This window comes from Narcine bancroftii, chromosome 14 (assembly GCF_036971445.1).
Source record: "Narcine bancroftii isolate sNarBan1 chromosome 14, sNarBan1.hap1, whole genome shotgun sequence".
In the NCBI taxonomy this organism is placed as follows: Eukaryota; Metazoa; Chordata; class Chondrichthyes; order Torpediniformes; family Narcinidae; genus Narcine; species Narcine bancroftii.
Genome location: NC_091482.1, coordinates 13,789,139 through 13,811,463, shown reverse-complemented (window position 1 = coordinate 13,811,463; position 22,325 = coordinate 13,789,139). Strand labels below are relative to the sequence as shown.

Genomic DNA, 22,325 nt, shown 5'->3' with positions numbered 1-22,325 from the left:
TGCAGTACCGATGAAGATTGTGGAGGAGAAGTTATTATCAATCTCCACTGATTGTAGTCTGGAGGTGAGAAAGCTCATGATCAAATTACACAGTGGAGTGTTAACTCCCAGGTCTTGGAGTTTGCTGATCAGTTTTGAGGGTATAATGGCGTTAAATGCGATAAAGAGCATCCTGATGTATACATCTTTTCTGTCCAGGTTTTCTAGGGCTTTGTGTAGAGCCAGTGAGATGGCATCTGTCGTAGACCTGTTTCTACCACAGGCGAACTGGAATACATCCGTGTTACTGCTTCATCACCAGCCTTTGAAAACACTTCATTACTCTCACTGTAAGTGCTACTGGTCGAATAATAGTTGTGAAAATCATGACATGGAATGACCTAGAATAGACGTCTTTTCATAAATTAATAGACAGGATTAACATTAAAAAGTCTGTGTGATTTCTGTACGTGAATTACTTACTTTCTTCATATGTTAAAATTAATAAATAAAGTTTCAAAAAAAAAGTCTGTGTGATGAAAAGTCTGACAACTGTTTTGTGGCATTTAATCTGATATCAAAGTATTTGCAAAGGGCCAATAAACTATTTTATAAAACACATATTAAAATTTGCTTTGATTTGAAAAAATCTTATAATGCACAGTTGCAACAGAGTTGAAAAATACAGGTAAACAGTTATGGATTCCTTAATGAAAGCTCAAGTTACAACTAGAAAAATCAGATATCCCTCCTAAGAAATGAGCAATCAATGACGGTTTCAGAACTGTTCATTAAATACTGTCATCTTTTCTGTGTTGAAAGAATAAAGCAACCCCGTCATCCAATTGGACAGCTTCCACAAAACTCATGTACATAATCAAACATTGACCTCAAAGAATTCAGAAGCAACACACAAAATGTTCATGTCTCTACGGCCAGAGCTCTAACCTGAAGACCTGATTTAGACATTGAACTTGATTTGATTGATCATTTATTTTTAAAGAAGAATATTTGATCCTTCAAATGGATGCCTAACAGATGCTTTCTGAAGCAATATTGGCACAGAGTGGAATTTTATTCATTCTGCTCTCAGTGCATAGATTTATTTTTCATCAAGTATTATTAGATTACTTTCCTTGGGGCATTTTATGATGTCCAAAGCATTATATACATGCAGGTTGTAGTTGCACTTTGAGATAATCTCACACTATATGCTGTAAGTAAATCTATTACTTTACCCTAAATCCCGAGGCTGAGTTGTTTTCCATGGTCCTCAGACCAGGCCTTTTTATTGCAGAACACTGGAACACATCATTCCAGATTCTGAATTGGTAACAAGGCCAATATTGATATTGCTTATTATCAAATCAGTACACAAACAGGTAATTGAGACTATAAATCCCAAAGTTGCCATCCATTCTGCTCTTCCAATAACTGCTGCTTTGCAGCTTTCTCCAACAGAATCTTCAAAAAAAAAATCAGTCACCTAAATGTCATTTAAAAAGAATTCTTGCTGCAAAATATCATGTAAATAGTCTGAAACATTACTTTGCTGCAGCAGGTGCGAACTTTTAAGCAATGTACAGAGCCATAGTTACAGCCACAACATTTCTGACCCTAACATTTTAATTTTGAGTGAATCGCCATCTCCTCAGTTATACCTTTCATATTATTGTGGATGCTTATTTGTAAAAACTTAAATAAGTTATACACCCACATCTACACCCACTGTCCTTTCTGGTACAGTGTCTAAACTCTAAATCATTATGCCATGTGAAGATAAAAATCTCATTGTCCCTTCTAAAATTATTTTAAACTGACATCATATCGTTATAGATCCACTTTTGAGGCAACAATCAATATCTACAACAATAATATGTTTCTACACGATTTTCTTAATGTTTATCAGGGTATAGGCAGGACACCACATAAATATCTCTTCTATGAAATAACATCTCCATCTCTGAAATCCACCCAATAATCCCATTTCAATTTAGTAACTTCCAAAAAATGTTGCAATCAGCAGTTCTGCTGCTGTTCACACTACTGACCCATGACTGTATCACCAGATCCAACGGCGTCATCAAGTTTGTAAATGACAACAGTAGTTGACCTCATCTGCAACAACGAAGAGTTGCACTACAGCAAAGAGGTGGATAATTTTCTGATATGATGCGAGAGTAATAACCCAAGTATCAACATGAACAAGACGAAGGAGATGATCGTGGACTTCAGGAGGACCAGGGATGACCACCTTCCACAACACATCAACAACTCTGTAGTGGAGAGCAACAAGGTCCTTTGAGTTCACTTAACTAGTGACCTATCATAGACACACATCTTATTACTTGTCAGGAAGGCACAACAGCATCTTCACTTCCTGAAAAGACTGAAGTGGGTAAGGATATCAACTACCATCATGACAACCTTCTACAAGTGCTCTATCGACTGCTTCACAGTGAGGTACAGTTGCTGTAGAGAGATGGATGGGAGGATAATCCACAGGACCATAAGAGTGGCAAAGAGGATCATTGAAGTCTCCCTCCCCCACATTGACATGATCTATTGGGATCATTGTCTGAAGAGGGCTCACAAAATCATTGAGGACCCCTTCCACCCACATACTGCATCTTTCAGCTGCTCCCATCAGGAAAGAGATAAAGCATCACCAAGCTAAGGAACAGCTTCTACCCACGGGCTGTGAGAATGCTGAGCAACTGAAGGAACTACTCACTCTAACGATCCAAGGCTTTCATATTCATGAGACAATATTTTTTATTTATTTGTATGTTTGAATACTTGTCCTGCATATGTATCATTTGAGTACGTTTGTTATGTCGGTTGTGTGTCTGCATGTTTTGCACCTAGGACCAGAGAACACTGTTTTGTTGGGTTATACTTATGCAATCAGATAACAATACTTGACTTGAGTTCCTTCAACACTACATAGGAACCTCAACTTAGATTTTTGTGCTTTAGTTTCTGGAGTGGACTTTGAATTCCACCATTTCCTGGAATGAAGGGGTTCTTCAGTAAGGGTGGAGTATGTTGGTCCAGAGGTAGATTTTTGGATACTAAGGGTATCAAGTAATATGGAATCAAACAGCACAGTAGATTCAAGTAGAAGATCACCAATTGAGTAATGGAGCAGACTTGAATAAGCATTCACCCTGCTTTATAACTTTATTTTATGTTCAACAAATAACCTGAAATATATTTAAACTAAATATTTATTTCTGTGTTAAATAAGCGTTAATTTGCAATTGCATCTGTTGGCAGATTTCATAAGGGCATAGCAGTTAGTGCAACACCTTAACAGCGCTGACCGGGATTCGAATCCTGTGCTGTGAGGAGTTTGTATGTTCTCCCCATGTCTGTGTGGGTTTTCACCAGGGGCTCTGGATTCTTCCTACAATTTGAAATGTACCAGGAGTGTAGGTTAATTTGGTGTAAAGACATACATACATACACAACCAGACATAACACACATACAGACAAATAATATGTATGCAAGACAAGAATTTTTTTCTTTTTAAAAATAAATAACCATATAACAATGACAGCACAGAAACAGGCCAACTTTGCCCTTCTACTCCATGCCAAACACATTCTAGTAAATCTTCTCTGCACTCTCTACAAATTCTAGATATCTTTCCTATACTTTGGTGTCCAAAACTGAACAAAATACTCCAAATTTAGCTTTACCAATGTGCTATATAATTTTAACATAACATTCCAGCTCCTATACTCAATGCTCTGATTTGTAAAGGCCAACATACCATAAACTTCACCTTCAAGGAACTATGTACCATTATTCCTAGATCCCTCTGTTCTACTGCATTCTTCAATGCCCAACCATTCACCATACATGTCCCATTTTGATTAGCCCTACCAAAATGTAACACCTCACATTTAACTGCATTAAACTCCATCTGCCATCTTTCAGCCCACTCTTCTAACTGGCCTAAATCCTTCTGCAAGCTTTGAAACCCTTCTTCTCTATCTACAGTTCTGCCTATCTTAGTATCATTCGCATACTTACTAATCCAATTTACCACCCCATCATCCAGATCATTAATGTATATGGTGAACAGTAATGGACCCAATACTGAACCCTGAGGCACACCACTTCCAATCTGTCCAAGTTATCTACCACTACTCTCTGGCATCTCCCATTCAACCATTGTTGAATTCATTTTACTACTTTAATGTTAATACTAAATGATTGAACCTTCCTAACTAACTTTCCCTGGGAAACCTTATCAAAGGCCTTACTAAAGTGCATATATACAACATCCACTGCCTTACCCTCATCAATGTTCCTAGTAACCGCCTCAAAAAAATTGTCTCAGAGTAGTATGACAGGGCCACAATTTATTATCCATAAACTGCCCTCCTTATATCAATATACAAGCAATTTATATGTAACAATTATAATAGCAAAAGGTACAACATCTCCATTCAGCCAGCTCTCTACTTTCCAGCTGCCAACTAATTGTACAACCAAACAGCTTCAATCCTTTAAGTTGTGTCAGTTATGGCGTACCAATCACATTTTATAAAAATGGTACTTGTAGAAGGAAACATTGACCACAAAGCAGGTCACAAATGCAGAATTATCAGACACAAGTTTAGTGTCACAAGCAGAAACACAAGTTCTGTGATAATCCAGATTTCGTGCCCAGAAGTAAGATTTGAACACTTAGGCATCAGAGATCTAGCACCAAGTCAAGGTTGACAAATCCTTTCAAATTTCTCAGACATTGCCACATATTACATTTAGTTCTTCCATCCTCTCCACTGCTTTTCCAAGACAGGAAAGTAAAATACAAAAGTCTGCAGACACCATGATTGAAGTAAAAACACAATGCTGGAGAAACTCAGCAGGTCAAACAGCGTACTTTATAGAGCAAAGATAAAGATTCATTACCGATGTTTTGGGCTTGTAGAAGGAAACATTGACCACAAAGCAGGTCACAAATGCAGAATTATCAGACACAAGTTTAGTGTCACAAGCAGAAACACAAGTTAGGTGACACTCAAGCCCAAAACATTGGTTATGAACTTTTATCCGCTGAGTTTCTCCAGCACGGTGCTTTTATTTAGGGCATACGCAAGGAGTGTCTACTATGATTATAGCCCCCCCAAAAAAACCCTAAACGTGTTTCACAGGAGTATCTCCAAACAAAATCACAAATAAATAAGGTGCGATCAGAAACATGTCAAAAGTGGTAGAGTCTTAAGGTGCTCATTGAGAAGGCAGAAAGAGGGGTACAGGACTGAGGCACAATTTCTATTGACCCACTGAGTTCCTCCAGCCAGATTGTGTTGGACGTGGTGTGGACTCTTCTTACCTCCCAACCACCGGAAAAGTGCTCAAGGCTCACCTCATTCCCAGAAGATGCCCAATTTAAGCGGGGTTCGATTTTTTTTGCTCACTGGCATGTGGGCATTAAAGGTAAGGCCCAGGTCACTCTATGCAAATTATTTCATGGGAATATTAAGCAAACACGTTGCTGTGAGTGCAAACATCATGTGGAAATGACAAGGAAGGAAGGAAGGAGGCCAAATAGACAGGTGTCCTTGACAGTGGGGACATGTACACTGTCCAACCCAGGAAGGGGGGTGGGGGGCCCCTGCCTCGACCCAGGAAGGGGGGGTGGGGGACCTGCCTCGACCCAGGAAGGGGGGGTGGGGGACCTGCCTCGACCCAGGAAGGGGGGGTGGGGGACCTGCCTCGACCCAGGAAGGGGGGGTGGGGGACCTGCCTCGACCCAGGAAGGGGGGGGGGTGGGGGGCCCTGCCTCGACCCAGGAAGGGGGGGTGGGGGGCCCTGCCTCGACCCAGGAAGGGGGGGGGGTGGGGGGCCCTGCCTCGACCCAGGAAGGGGGGGGTGGGGGGCCCTGCCTCGACCCAGGAAGGGGGGGTGGGGGGCCCTGCCTCGACCCAGGAAGGGGGGGTGGGGGGCCCTGCCTCGACCCAGGAAGGGGGGGGGGTGGGGGGCCCTGCCTCGACCCAGGAAGGGGGGGGTGGGGGGCCCTGCCTCGACCCAGGAAGGGGGGGTGGGGGGCCCTGCCTCGACCCAGGAAGGGGGGGTGGGGGGCCCTGCCTCGACCCAGGAAGAGGGGGTGGGGGGCCCTGCCTCGACCCAGGAAGGGGGGGTGGGGGGGGCCTCCTCGACACGGGAAGGGGGGGCCTGCCTCGACCCGGGAAGGGGGGGGTGGGGGGCAAGTTGGGGAAGAAGCCGGGCCGCCATCGCCTTCCCGGCAGGCCCGCCTGCGCGGAGAGCAGGGCGAGGCCCGCGCGGGGATCAGCGTTCGTGGCCGGGCGGCCTCGTGGCGGAAGCGCGTTCGCTCCAGTGGCGGGGGTCACTTAACTGCCTCGGCGGGGCCGCCATCTTCACAGCGGTGGGACTTGGAGCGCGCGGCCCGGTCAGTCAGCGCTCGCGCCGACGACGAGTCTCCAGCCTGATCTGCTCTGCTCTGCTTCCCCTCCCCCTCCCGCCTCTTCACGTCAGGCACCCTCCCCTATTAAAGTGGATCATGAAAAATAAATGCAAAAGGTTGGAAATCCAGGACAAAACATCTGCTGCGCAGCAGTTTCCTTCTAATCTTTAGTCGCCTGTGTGCTCAAAGATCTTTTTATTGTCCCAATGTGACAAAAGGATCTGCCCATTGAATGCTTGTGCAACTGTCAAGTCCAAATGGCTTCAAGATCACGTTGGCCCAGCCTTGGCTGGAAAAACTACAGGAAAGGTGAGGTGACCAGCAAATGTGGCATTTGGAAAACACTCATTCGTTAACAGCAACTTATTTTCAAGAAGTATGTGTAGAGCTCGTCAAAAGAACCAAGGACTTGTTGATCCAAACCGAGGCTTTTATTAGCAAAAGACAGGAGCTCTTCACAGGTGGCCGACTAGGCCGGAATGATCCGACCTGGCTAGGGACACAACCCTTTAAGGCCCAGACAGTAGGCGTGGCTAAGCTCTCAGCCAATCGCTGTAAGCACAGTCTAGATACTGTAACTCTATACACTATATATATTGGTGAAGGATCTGTACTGTCACAGTATAATGATTGATTACTGTGTTGTTTTAGGTGACTGACCTTTTGTGTGCACCTGATTGGCGTGCTGGCTGCACTCCGTGTGCGCACAGGGGAGAGGCCCCAGCACCAGCGGGTCAGGACACACGTATGGTGGGAAAAACAGCGAATGTTTCAGGTTTCTACCCTTGGTTTTGGTCAATGTCGTCTTAACCTGGCTCTGCATCCTGATGACCGCCTTCATGTGGCCGCATCAGAGCTGCGTGCTGGGGTCCCACTTGTTCCAAAAGTTGTGAAGGACAGGCCTGGCCCTGTTGCCGCGCAACGTCCCAGTCAGCTGGGGTGGGGGGGGGGGGGGGAGTTTTTGTAGACCAACAATGGTCAGCAATGGAGCGTCTTTCAGAAACTGAGGCAAGGATCAATGGATCAGCTGGGATGGATCCCTGAGCAGACCGACCAGGTCATCTGGTGGAAGGCCTCATCGCCATTGCTCATGAACGTACATCAGGACCTGGCGGTGAGAGAAGCCTTCCCAGTCAGATCCTTCCTGTACAACTGGAACATCACCCACCATGCGCATTGTCATCAAGATGAGTGGAATGGAGACAGTCACCCACCTCTGCAGAATGCAGATTTGCTAAGAATATGTGGAGAAGGATGCAAGGGTTCCTATCACAGTTTATCCCCAGCAGCAGTGTGACAGAGTAGTCTCTGTGAACTGTGGGCTGTTCCTGGAGCCAGACATCCAGAACACTCTCGGAGATGCTGTGAGGGAATGCTGCTGACTGGCTCATTTCAGGCTGCAGGAGTACATGCTGAGGGATGCACTGAGGCTTGGCGCAGCCAGCAGGGAGGGTGCTGGAGAGAAGGGCCAGAGTCCTCCCATTACCAGACATTGAGGGGCTGAGACGAAGGGGAAGTCCCTCAAACAATAGAGGTGGGAGAAGTGACAAACTGCCACAGTAGTGGTAATAGAAAGTAACAAGACACAGTGATGGGAATATATGGATATGAAAGTAAGATTGGGAACTGCATTTTGTAAATAATTTATTGTGAATAAAGTCTACTTTTGGAAAACAGATTGCAGATTTTTTTTCACTTGTTTGTTGAATTTATTGTCACTTCTCTTTCAAAAATCTTGAACCTGAAAAAGTTTTTACACTGATGCAATTTTTCTGTCTTTGCCCTTAATGGTGTCTGTTTCCTTCTTTGATAAAGTATTGACTGAAACCCTTGTCATATGGTCTTTGACCTGAAACATTATCTCTGTTTCCCTTTCCCACTGATGAGGCCTGAGTATTTTCAATAATTTTTTTTTTAAATTTTGAATCAAATTTTAGTTTTTCCACTGAAACTGAGAATAATTAATATCATGCATCTGCTAAGCAAAGTAGGTTGAGCAGAACAAACAAAGCTCTTTTAATTAAATAGTAATAATTGGCATGCTGGAAACAAGAACATAAATAATGTAATGGGTGCAGAGTAGGCCAGATGGAGTAGCCAGCTCCATTCAATAAGATCAAAGGTGATCTTTCTGAGGATTCAGTTCCACATACCTGCCAGTTCCCTATTATCCTTAATTCCCATGCTATTCAAAACAAAATCTTTCTATGACTTAAATATATTTTGCATGCATATAAATATGCATATTTTAAAAGAAAATTTGGGAACTATTTATTAATCAGGAGGCAAATTATTGCAGACTTTAATCAGTTCTGATCAAAAGCAACCTGTTTCTCACTATTCCACAGATGCTGCATGTGAACTGGAAGCAGGAGCCCAGTCAAACATTCAATCAGACCAGGGTTAAGCTGACTATTTCTAAATATCATTTTAGTGATTGTAAGTAGAATTGGTTATTTTTTGGTTTTTAAAAATCAATTAAAGAGTAATATTGCTTCAAAAAGATTACAAAGTAATCTTCATGTTTTCATTAAAAAGTTAATTTAATATGAATCACTCTTGGACATTGCAGTCCTATTCTGTAAAACTAGATTTTAAAATCTTTCACGTGCTATTTGCAGATAATATTGGTGTTTAAACTTGATGTAAACAGTTGCACATACCACAAGAAATAAGCATCCTTCCAAAATTAAAAAGGTGTGCTTTAATTAGTGCTACTTCAGAATTGAACATATTGAGTTAATCCAAATATTCTGGGACTTCATTTAGAGCTAACAATAATATAATTATGTTTAGCAGGGCCAGTGCTCGGAATTGCGGGGCCCAATTAGAAAATTGATAGTGGGGCCTCTACTCAAAGCAATAAAAACATCAGGAAATGCTGTGAACCGATTGTTTACTACCAGGTATTCAAAAGGAGCTTGAGGCTGAACGACACTGAAGGGAAGAAAAGTTTTCAGAGCTTTAAGTTCTTCGGCCAACAGATTACCATCCACGTCTTTAGTTGTTTCAGTAACTACCCTTCCATCAGTGCTCTGTTTTAGTATGGTGTCAGTTAAAGCTGCTTCAAGATCTGCTGTGTGTTTCCTTACTTACGCCTTTTGTAAGCTCTGAAAGTTATTTAAAAATCCAAATAATTTTACATGGCTTTTAAGCTGCTTAAATCTAGACTCTAAAGATTGAATAGCTTTGTCTAGCATTAAGCTGAAGCACTGAACTCTGTATGCTTCTTTTGGATCATCTAAAACTTGATCTTTCGCCTCATATGAAAACATTCTCTTCCTTCTAAGTAGTTTTGTTTTGTTGAAATTGTCTAAACTCCAATGGTAATTCAACTGCTTCAGCCAATTCATTTGCACCTATTAGGACATTATTAAAACCGCCCTCTCTATAAATTCTTAGCCATGATGATAGTTTTTCAAATGACTCCATGCCTTCATCAATGTCCTTTGTTTCACTTTGTAGCTCCTTGCTTACATAGTTAACTTTAAAAAGTGCTTCATGCCAAAATTTGAGAAACTAAAAATTTGTAGTCTTTTAGCTGGTGTGCTAAAGATTTAGCTTCTGTTTTTTACCTGTTATCTCATCTGTTATCTCTGATATTTCCACCAGTGCATCAACCTGATAACGAATAGCTTTAACACTATAATCCGACACTCCCACCTTGTGTTGCTCAAGGATTTCACTGATAACCCAGGTACATGTTTGTTAAAAACTGCCCACCTCTTAGCTGATGCTGAGAACAATATGTAGATCCTTTGCAAGATCCCAAAAAACATTATAGCATCTGGACAACACTTGGTTACATCTCCAAGTAAAAGATTATAATTGTGACATGAATAGGGTACAAAGAAAGCTCTTGAATTATCCTTCAACAGTAGTGCTTGTACTCCAGATGTATGACTTTTCATGTTGCTACCGTTGTCACAGCCTTGGCCTCGAATATCTTTCACCTCTAAATTTAATTCCTTCAGAGTGTTTAATAACGTTTTATATAAATCTTCTCCTGTGCTACTTTCAACCTGCATAAACTTTATGAAATGTTCATAAACACCTGAAGGAGCCAAGTTTCCATCAGACACATACCTGATCGTTAGAGACATTTGCTCTTGGTGACTCACATCAGGTGTGGAGTCTAAAATTATGGTGTAGTACTGAGCTGCTTTTATGCGTTTCAGTATCTCATTCAAAACAGCTGTAGCCATAACATCTAGTAGTTCATTCAGAGTATCTTTTCCCAAATAGTGATTATGAATTTTGTGGGTTTTGACTTTTCGTAAATGTTCTTCAAGAACAGGGTCAAACTTTCCAAACAGCTCAACAAGACCTAAAAAGTTTCCATTGTGTACACACTCATTACCAACATTTTCCTCTGTTCCTCTAAATGCTAGATTTCTCTCAGCAAGAAACTGCGCTATTGCTACTAGCCTTTTGAATATTTGCCGCCAGTGCTTTGCATGGTCATTGACGATTATTTCAAGTTCTTTGTCAATTGTCTGTCCACTACAAAGTCTTTGGTCTAACTCCCAGAAACTCCATGTGGCTTCCAAATGGTTTTGAGAATTTTCATGCGCACACAACCTTGTATGAAGATTTGACCAGTTGTTGAATCCACTTGTTGATAATGCACTGGTTGTGTTCTTACCAAAAAGTTTACAATAAAAGCAATAAATTCTATCAGCAGACAGAGTATATAATCCAAGGTCTTTTAACACACTCCACATTTGGAAGTTTCCTTTTTCAGTGAAATTTTGAAAAACACAATCCCTTTTCATTTTGTGGAAAGTTGTTCACTGGAATAGAAGGACCTTTCATTGTTAAATAATCTCTTACATTTTGATTTATGTATGCTGGCCAGTTGATTGGGTCATCATAAATGTTAATTACAACTGTACTCATGGATGATCTATCATTCCATGATGTTTGGGCTTGGTCTTTTTCAGCTATAAGCGGACTTTCCGCTTTGGCACTGTCTTGGGGTGTAGTGAGATCGTCTTTAGTTTGATTCACAGCTGCGTCATCCTTATCTAACTTGTTATCAATTTCATCATTGTATTCATCAACTGGAATTGGACTCAAGGCTGTATTGTCATTTTCTGAATTGTTTTTGTTTTCTTCATCCTCAATACATGGGCGCTTCAAAGATGGAGTGACAAGGAATTTTGTGATGGCACCTCTACGTTTTTCATTTTCAACTACCTTAGCCTTGGCCAGTGCTTGTTTCTGGTTGCCGCTTAAATACTTAAGCCCTTTGTCTCGATCTCTGCTTGTGATTGCCATGTAAAATGACATACAAATTTTAAGCTGCTAATTCTCTGGGCTATATTTTTAAGGTAAAAAAGGTAAAAGTATATTTTAAAATGTTTAGATTTAAAATTACACAAAAAACTTGACGTTAGCAATTTGTTATAAAATTGGACGACATCTCTGATAACAGTGGAACAATGTTGTCATCGTCGTTGGTACAACATACAAAACCATCGTCAATCCCACATCATTTTGTTCATTAGCTTTACGTTGTTCCAACGTCAGCTGCTGACCTTGGAACCACGCACCCAACTCTCAACTTGTGAACGCCACCGAACAGCAAAACAAGCGACCAATTCTGGATTTGTTGAATGACGACAACTTTGAATAAGGTAAGAATTGCTTTCTTTTAGTACTGGTTAGGTTAGTTAAGTTAGGTTATGTTATGTTAGTTATGGTTATATTCCAGAACCGGGGGGGGGGTGGGGGGGGATGGGGGCACACTTTAATTTTGCCGATTTTTTTTTTTAGTCAAATGTCTAGCGCAAGATATTTGACTGGAAAAACTGATGCGTGTAATGGATGAAATTCGCCCCCGAAGAAAACAATTTCCGCATTGTCAAGCTAAACTGCACCTGTTCCAAATCAGCAAAACATGAAGTAGGTTATATTAAGCCCTGGCAGTACAATAGCATAGTTAGTAACAGTAGCCTAGTACTATTTTGATACTAAATCAAACACTGCAAAATTATGAAACAATGACAAAGGCAGCCTTGCTAAGAATATCTGGATCTTGTAAAGATTAATAATCCCAAGATGTACAGTACATGCCCCTTTAGCTGAATAACTTTGTAAACCAGCTTGTAAAGATGTAGACTATAACCCCCACAGCAACCTAGCCTAGTAAAGATCAACTTAAACTAACCTAACTTCTGGGTTATTCATCTTTACTCGACCCGAATATCCTCACCAATTCCATCTACATTTGCTAACATTGTTAGAAATTCTACGCTTAGGCCTAGGCTATTTACATTCAGGCTAACTGCTTAAGCCTAGGCTATAGGGTAGGCCCTAGGTTAGCATGACGCTATCTCAATCTCATATTAAAGTTCTCTTATTGATTACCCTATAGCCTGTTTTAATCTTGAATATAGTAAGAGTTGCTTCATCAGCTCCGGAATACATCTATCTTACTGGGTCAAATGAATACAAAAATGAAATTTTTAGCTAGGGAGACAAAGGTGGCCTATAGCCAGTAGTTTAATCAAAGACATATTTCCTAAAAATATTTCTCTGAGATAATATGATTAATTAAGGGCAATAACTTCACGAGTTCACTGACAAATCCCTCAGTTTATAAGGCCTATAGTATTATTATTTTCATACCAGTTTAAACGAAGTCTGTCACAGTGTTCCCTGCTCAAGGCCTGGGCTCAAACACGTGCGCGGGGCCCAATTTGATCAAATCAGTCAAATAAGCTTAAAATCAGCCCTGATGTTTAGATAAAAGAATAAATTATTCTACTGTAAATCACTAACTAAAGAATGAAATGAGCAAAATATTTAGCAAAGTTTTGTTTGAAGTTCATATAATATAAATAAATCTAAATTTATGTTCAGTAGTCTGCACTAGTTTTGTTAGAGTTTTCATTAGAATTTAAAGCTCTAGAAAATCTGTCCAAAATTAAAATATTTCAGTTGTTTCTGAATTCATATATTATTTCTTAACAGCTATTTGTAATACAGGTACATGATCCTTTATCCGGAATCTTTAGGGGACAGTGTATTCTGAATTTTGGATTTTTCCAGATTTCACAAAGCCCACCTGAATTGTGCTGCCATATCCCCCCACCCCCTTCCAGTCACCCAGCCGCCTCCCCCAAGTGCCAGCTTCTCAGCCACCTCCCCGAAGCACCAGCCGCCTCTCTCCCCACTTACCGGATTTTGGAGCTTTCTGGATTTTAGATGTCCGGATAAAGGATCGTGTACCTGTTTCACAATTGATTTTATTTTCAAAACTTGCATTGATTCAGGTATCGTTTATTTTGTCACAATTAACACCATGCAACATTAAAAATGAATTAACAACTGGGATGTAAATTAGGAAAACTGTTTCCTTTACCTGAGAACAATTCAATGTTGTTTATGAGCGTGATCAGAATAGTTGGGTGACATGGGTGAGCCAGAATGAATGCAGCTCACAAACTCCACTGTTAATATTGACTGCTGGCAAAGCCCTCTCCCCCCCCCCCCCCATTACATCATCTGATAATGAGTTTATTGTCATTTGCACTGTACAATGTTCATCTGCACCAAAATTGTTGCATGTTACAGCTGAACACGTTAATTTTTAAATAGAGATACAGTATGGAAAATGGCCCTTCCAGCTCATGTTTTTGGGAGATAAATTGGGGAAGTTTAAAGAGACACACTTTAAAACAGATCTTATTTAAAATACTGGAGCTCTGCTAATGCTAGACAAATCGGGGCCTCAGAGCCTTTGCAAAAGCTTTGGAGAGTGCCCAAGTGACTTCACAAAAAAAAATGAAAGAGCTTGTCGGAGCCACATTCTGTCTGCAGTGGAACTTGCTGTTCTAAGAGGGTCATGTGGTTTTGCAAGCAGAGAGGGTAAAACAGACTTTTTCTCTCTGTGAGAGAGAGAGAGGGGGAGACAGACAGACACACACACACACACACACACACACACACACACACACACACACACACAGATCAGTTCTACAGTGTTACAGTCAGCAGCAGCAACTGGAACAGGACAAGCTGGCAAGCTTGTGGAAACTCCCATTTGGAAGATGGGTCGTGAGTGCTTAGTTCAGCCTGGTCAAAGCCCTTGCGATTCATGCAAGAGGAGAGGACTGGCTGTCTAATGTTTCACTTGGAATAAGAGAAACAAAGAGGCTTTCTGTGGTGAGCTGAAAGAAAGAGGTTATCATCTGAAGAACCCTGAGGGGGCAAGTTTCTTTGGCAAGACACTGGTTGTGGGTGTCAGAGTACAACGAATCTCTCTCTGAAAACCGACAAATACTGAAAATGTACTAGTTTTAAAAAAGGATGGATGTGTTGGTGTATTACAGTAATCAGTGTAATAACCAATAGTCCAGAAAATCAGGCAGCCTGGAACAACCAAAGCACAGGAAACAAAACCCAGATGAATTTAATTTGTTGGCAATCCAATATTATGGGTAAAATGTCATCAGCGGCTCTTTCCTAGTTCGCATTTGGTACAAAAGTATGGCTGGGTCGCTGTGTGCACATGGATGAGTTTGGGTGGAGTTGACCACTCCTTGTGTATGTCCACTGATGGAAGGAAACAGTTTAGAGCTGGTTATGACCTGGGTGAATAGATCAGAGGTTGTTCTAACTAGATAATCATGATCTGATGGAGCTGTACTAGCACATTACTCTGCATGTGGGAATGTGCATGAATGGAGTCACATAGCATCAGGTCAGTATTGTTCAGAACACAATTACAGCTCTGCTTCATGTGATCTATATTTTTAATTTTTTTTTTCAATTTAGACATCTAGTCCTTCCGACCCATGAGCCCGTGCTGCCAAATTAACCTACAACCTACATACGTTTTGAAGGGTGGGAGGAAACCGGAGCACCCAAAGGAAACCCATGTGGACACGAGAAGAATATACAAACACCTCACAGGAAGATTTGAACCTGGGTCGCTGGTGCTGTAATAGTGGTGAGCTAACCGTGCCGACCAACAATAGAGCTAATAATAAATAATCAACCATGGAACGAATAATAAATCATCAGGAGCTGAGTCCGTATCATAAATGTGAAGTTAATTTAAGTGTAAATGCAATTAAAGAATTAATGATTTTCGTTTGAACATGATTTAATGTACTTTAGTACGGAGCACCACAATGTTCCTTTTCAGATGCTAAAGCAAAAGATTTAATAATTGTAGTTAAGCATCTCACAGAAGCGTACCGAACAATAACAATTTTTCATTGGATATCATAAGATAAAGAATGGAAGTAATAAAACCTACTGCTGATCATGCACTGAAATCAATATATTTCTTATCTGTTAAGCTAGGCTAAAATAGTCATTTTAAAAGAAACCAAATTACATGCAAAATACCAAAAATGTCATTGTAACAATGCTTTATTAAAAAGTGCAATATTACAAAGATAAAAATCGCCATTTCAGAACCAATGGTAAGTTAGCAATCCATCATCCTTTGGGAATTAATATCAAACTCGAGTGGTTTGCTCTATTTAACAAGCTTCACACACTTTTATTGTTTGTTTTTTGAAAGATACAGATCATTGGATTCTATAAATAATAGCGCCATTAATATTTTCAAGGTTTTTAAACAAGATTTTCATAAGTCTATTTTTAACCCTTTTTGGTTCACTAATTGTGTAACTGTTTTGAAAAAAACTACAATATTTGAGACTACATATAAAATAATTACAGATTCCGAATCACTTGAAAAAGGGGTTATCAATTACAATATAAAGACAATTATTTCTGTTCAAGTGTAAAATTACCAAAAAATGAACAAAATTCAGGAAAATGAATTTCAATGTCATGCCATTCTCTTTGTAAGTGAAAAGCTGGGTCAGAAACTTTCTTAGATTCCGAAAAGTGAGAAATTTGAGATCAGTCCATTGAGCAGCAAGGTTGGGAGTCGCTTCTGCATAAATTTAGGTAGAAATTTGGAGTTCATTTCAAAACATGTTTAATTGTAAATATAGGAATTTACTGTAAAATCTGATTATTCAGCATACTCGGGACTTTGGTGGAACTGGGTTCACTAGAAAATGTACTACTGCACTAGTTTTAAAAAAGGATGGATGTATTGGTTGATTACAATATAATCAGTGTAATATCCAATAGTCCAGAAAATTAGGCAGCCTGGAACAACCAAAGCACAGGAAACAAAACCCAGTAGGTTTCAAGGAAGTGTGCAAATGAGGTCTTGGTGAGTTTGAAAGAAAACTGGGGCAGGGTCCTGGTGAGTTCAAAAAGGGTGGGAGGCATGGGTCCATGGAGAACCAAATGCCAAACCATTGGTCACTTCTAAAATCAGCATATTATCAGTTTTATTGTACAATACAGTATCTCTCGGTACCTGCCACATTGACCACCACCAGTGGGCTGATATCTCCTCAAACCGTGCATCTTGGCGCCTCACAGTTCGGCGGGCAGCAACCTCCTTTGAAGAAGACCGCAGAGCCCACCTCACTGACAAAAGACAAAGGAGGAAACACCCAACCCCAACCCACCAATTTTCCCTTGCAACCGCTGCAACCGTGTCTGCCTGTCCCGCATCGGACTCGTCAGCCACAAACGAGCCTGCAGCTGACGTGGACATCACCCCTCCATAAATCTTCATCCGCAAAGCCAAGCCAAAGAAAGAAACAGTATATGCATTGATAATTAAAATGTCATAGACATGAACAATAGAAAATAAAAATTAACAGGGATTGCCCACCTGATTTTGAAGACCTACTTTACCATTCTGTGTAATTATGGGTGACTTTACATCAAAAATGCAATGGAGTGGTGTTATTTTATCCTAATGGAGTGAAATACATTTGGGAGAAGCTATATTACAGATTACATTACAGGGGAAACCAGGAGAACAACCTTTATGCATTGAGGGGTCAGCAGTGGAGAGGGTAAGGAATTCAAATTCCTGGGTGTCAAACATTTCTGAGGATCTGTCCTGGAGCCTCCATGTTGATGCAATCATGAACAAGGCTCGTCAGCAGCAATATTTTGTTAGGTGCTTAAGGAGATTTCGTACAACACCGAAGAGTCAAGACTTGCAAAATTCTACAGATGTACGTGGAGAGCATTCTAACTGGTTCCATCACTGGTATGGAAGTGCCAATGCACAGGATAGGAAAAGGCTGCAGAGAGTTTCAAACTCAACCAGCCACATCATGGGCATTAGGTTTCACTCCATTGAGGACATTTTAAGAGGTGATGTCTCAAGAAAGCAGCTACCATCAAGGACTCACACCTCACCATGCCCTTTTCTCAATGCTACCATCAAGAACAAGGTACAGGAGCCTATAGCAATGAAACTATAGACATTGCCTCACTTTTATCTCTATTTGCACAAATTATTTATTTTTTAAAATCTTGTATTTATGGAAATGTAATTAATTGCAATTTTGCACCTGTGTAATGTACAATATGCTGCCAGAAGACAACAAATTTCATTACACGTTCATTTTGATACAAAATCTTATTCATGTCACGCCTGGCATGTTGCAAAATGTTCTGGATGATCTATTTGACTTGGAGAGAGAGTCCAATTAGATTAACCTGGGTTAGAAAGTTGTATTTTGAATATTTGTGCAAAGAGTGCATATTTGGCAGTAGTTCTGCAACAATCTGAATTTTGGAAGGGAAATCTGGAAGGGACCCATTACAATCTTGTTTTAATTTATTGCATGCAACCAAGGTTATATTTTTACCTTACATTTCAAATGTAAAATTGCAGAGATAATAAACAAACAGAGTTTCATTTTCTAGAATTTAGGAAGACAGGAGACGAGCTAATTTTAATCAAAGTTTTGAAGTTACAAAGAAGATGGCAGTTAGATATTTCCACTGACTGAAAAAAAGATAAGAAATTTCTAAAAGTTAGAACCAGTCCTCCGAGAAGTAAAGTTAGGAAGTATTTTTACACAAAGTAAGGCAAGAGTTTGAAACTCTTCTACATGTAATTTTAAATCTCAAATGAGAGAACTTCGCTGAACATATATATATATATATATATATATAATCAAAATCAAATCAGTTGTGATTTCACTGTTGCAAGATAACCTGCATCATTTGAATTAAGAACACAATGCTGGAAAAACTCAGCTGGTCAAACTATAATAGTATATATATTATAATTATAAATAATATATTTAGATGCTATATATTTATTTATACACACACACACACGTTTTGGGCTTGAGTCCTTCATCAAGGTATGAACAAAATATTTGTAGAGTGACCCTTCCCCTTCTCCCCCACCCCTGTTTGCTGTTATGCCCTCCCTTCCTCTTGCCTGTTGGTCTATGCTCCACATTTTTCTCATACCTTGATGAAGGGCTCAGGCCTGAAACGTTGGTTAAAATTCTTTATCTTTGCTATATAAGGTACCTTGTTGAACTTGCTGAGTTTCTCCAGCATTGTGTTTTTACTTCAATCACTGTGTTTGCAGACTTTCATATTTTACTCTACATCTTTTGAAATGCTTTTTGAAAAGTACACACGACATATGAGGTCATCCAATGTTAAATATTTTGGGTTCCACTTTCAATATAACTTGGAATTTGCAGGCGCTGATTCTTCCACCCACCCTGAACTGCAACAATCAGTGAGTAGAGTTGGTAGTACGAAGCAGATCCACTGAATCAGTGAGGCCAGATGACAGCTGCTCTTTCAATACATGCTTGCTCTCTTGTCACAACTACTTCAGTGATCCTTTCTCATATATGGTTCCCGTTCATTTCCAACTTGTGAACGGTGTGGGTTACAAACAGTCCAGAGGAACAGAATCCTCTTTGTAACCTGAGGTCTTCCAGTGTACAACATTGTCCAGGCATCACACCATGAGGGGTACATGCATGGATAAAGGAGTTGTACTGTTCATTTGTGACACACAGGAGAATGCAGATGCTGGAGTCTGAAGCTCAACACAATCTGCTGGAGGAGCTCAACGGGTCAAGTAGCATCAGTGGGAGAAAAAGGATGTTCGATGTTTTGAAAGGTTTTCAGCCCGAAACTTTGCATTCTGTTTCTCCCACTGATGCTACTTACCCTCTGAGGATCCTCCAGCAGATTGTGTCGAATTGTCCATTAATGGCCATCATTTCATCCTGTTATAGACATTCCCTCTATTCCACCCATTGCCTCCCCATTACTTAAACTAACTTGCTTTCTCTCTTTCTCAATCCTGATGGAAGGTCTTTGAACTGAAACCTTAACAAGTTTCTTTTTCTACAGTCTCCTTAGTTAGCTGAGAACTTCCAACATTTTGATTTCTACTCCTGCAATTTTTTTTCATAACTTTTAATTAATAGAGCTGTTTTAAGCTAAATAAATATAACACTTTCAATTGCAGTGTACTGGCAAAGAGTTGTATGTCTTTTTTATAAATCTTAATATTTCCAGTGTAACGTTATTCCCAGTGAACCAAACCTTCAAGTTCCTTCTATCATGGGGACTACATATGTGCAAATTGTCTTAGTTAGATTACAGTGGTTATATTAAAAAGACTGGTTTTAGATTGGCTGAAGAGCTACTAGATATCGGAACCGAGATGCGAGAGGGTGCTGAAGACGCTGAGGACTTCCTGATTGTGTCAGAGGTTTGGATTTGGAGCTCGGGTTGCCACTGGTTTGGACCAAAGGCTGTGTGGCTGCAGAGGGTGTGGGTGCGCTATAGGCAAATCCAGTGGATATTCAGTGACTCTGAGGGGACTCTCTTTTGCTTCTCTTTCTCTGACTGTCAGGGGCGCCAGACAATTAGTGCTGATGGCGAATCTTTGCCTTATGGTAGACTATATATTTTGTTTTATTACATGGAGGAAGCAGAGCCACAACTTATTAAGATCAGGATGAAAAAATGCAAATCTACTGATCACATGGCATTTACACAAAAAATATAATTGAGGTGAACACTGAGTAAATCTTCCAATGTATTTTAAAGCACTTAAAATCTTCACTCACCGGATTTGTTCTGAAGCTCTTGAATTTGTTTTGCATTTTTAACAAGCTGGTGCTCTGCAGAAATCAGATGTCCAAAGTGACATTTAAGCTTAAAAAAAACTTTTTCAAACAAAAAGAAAACACAGGAAAACCTCTCTTGTCAATAACAGAAAATTAACTGAAATGAATGAATTCTGAGAACTCAGTACTCACTTTGAACAGCCATCTTGGCCAATGCAGTCACAGACTCTGAAAACCAAGAATCTTCATTATTATTAATGTCTTCATGGCCAACTTTATCAGATGTCATTTACACTTCTGGTTCCACATTGTAATAAACGAGTTGACATTTATGTTACAATACATCAAACTGTTAAAGCATCACAAGTAACTCAGCTCATATAATGCCTATCATTCAACTGGTTCAATAAAGTTCAGAGGGCAAATGGTGAAAGATTAAATGTTCCCTTCGCTTGGATGGTCCCTTAGCATGGAATAAATTTCATGCCATAGAAGATCTGCCAATCATGGAAAAACCTTCAGAACTTCAGAGGCTTTACTACCATACTTTGTTCCACTGTTTTATTTATCCCTCCAAAAATTGACACATTGGCTTACTTTTTACCAATGTTTTGTTAGAGACTTATACATTACAATGTCTCCACTGAGACCTGACAGAAAAATGATTCATCCAAGTCCAATGCCAAATATTCAGGTGAAAATAGCTGAAAGAATGTTGCATTGTTGAAGATGCTATCCTTTAGATAAACCATCTAACTGAGAACCTCCCTAATTTTCTGTAGTAATATTTCAGGGTAGGAAAGTGTAGTTCTCCCCAGAACTTTGGCCATAGTGAGATAACAAAAATAAACAGATTGTTTAATGCTTCTGTTTGCAGGAGTGTGCTGTTTGCCACTCTACACTGAACACACATCTAAAGTATGAGTAGTATGTACTCTTTGGCGAGACCTGAGGTCATGAAAGATGCTGTATAAATATAAGTCTATATTTTCCTTTTATGCCGTACAACCCAATATTATCATCTCCTTTGACAGACAAGAAATGCTATTGTATGAAATGGCAAATATCCAATATGTAATCACTGGATGACATGATGACAAAGCATTTGGTACTGCTCCAATGGCCTAAGTTTGATTTTGACCTCAGGGCTATCAGTATGGAATTCTGACATGAGCCTGTGTTAGATTTCATCCAGTGCTCCAGTTTCCTCCCACATTCCAAAGATGGGCTGGCTTCTTAAAGGACCCCTTATTCAGACAAAAGATTAAAGAGGAGCTGTTGAGTAAGTGAGAGAGAATGTTTAGGGATGTAGGAAAATACAAGATGTAAAATGGGATTTGATAGCACTGGCTGAGGGTCATAAAGCTTCCTATACTGTCTACAGAACCTATTCCCAACAGGGCCACAGCATATTTGTTTTCTTTTCACCTCACATAACAGACATCTTTCTTTCTCTCTTTTACATATAATATTAATAAATGTCTTGAGGGCACCGCACACAGCAAAAGCTTGGGGCCAAGCATCATCCCATCTGTCGTATTGACATAGTTACAATGCTGGCATCCAGCAGACAAGGTGCAATATTGCCCAAATATAACTTGACTGCAACAGGACAGCTCTAATCTTATTCAATGAGATACTGCCCAGTCAATGAAATGATGTATGATGGATAATACCATCAACAACATTATAAACCAGCATTTACTCAACTGTGGGTTGTCAACCAATGCCCTATTAAAGGTTTGCAAGGATCGTTCAGTTGCAGACTTCAATGCAGCTCTCGAGAAGGGATGAGGAAAAGGGGGAAGACACCACTGAGCAGAAACTGATCTTGTAGTGATATTGTAGTGATAAAAATCAAGTGAAAATAACTCACCTTCTGTACAACCAAAGTTTTTCCATCAACTACAAGAAACACATCAGGAGCATGGTG

General features: G+C 40.2%; 1 protein-coding gene and 2 long non-coding RNA genes across 5 annotated transcripts in view; 1 reads left to right on the top strand and 2 right to left on the bottom strand.

Moving 5' to 3' along the window:
* Positions 1–6,478, bottom strand: part of nsrp1 (nuclear speckle splicing regulatory protein 1) — a 38,833-nt gene extending 32,355 nt beyond the window's left edge. Inside the window, exons 1-2 of one of the 3 annotated variants that reach the window (XM_069911040.1) lie at positions 6,357–6,478; positions 3,291–3,388 (exon numbers count right to left, since the gene is read on the bottom strand). Coding sequence is in view for 2 of the 3 variants with exons in the window: in XM_069911036.1 (XP_069767137.1) it covers positions 6,357–6,376 (20 nt within the window). In the remaining variant the exon portion in view is untranslated. Of the gene's footprint in view, positions 1–3,290; positions 3,389–5,366; positions 5,598–6,356 lie in introns of those variants that run through there. The other 2 variants (XM_069911036.1, XM_069911037.1) reach the window with 2 other exon arrangements.
* Positions 6,216–15,707, top strand: LOC138749548 (uncharacterized). Its single transcript, XR_011348739.1, has 3 exons — positions 6,216–6,734; positions 11,936–12,064; positions 15,210–15,707. It is a non-coding gene; the product is annotated as an uncharacterized lncRNA (long non-coding RNA).
* A 2,421-nt stretch (positions 15,708–18,128) lies between these two features.
* Positions 18,129–21,151, bottom strand: LOC138749412 (uncharacterized). The gene is made up of 3 exons (XR_011348620.1): positions 20,585–21,151; positions 20,393–20,446; positions 18,129–18,282 (listed from the first exon to the last, which is right to left on the bottom strand). It is a non-coding gene; the product is annotated as an uncharacterized lncRNA (long non-coding RNA).
* Positions 21,152–22,325: the final 1,174 nt, after the last annotated feature.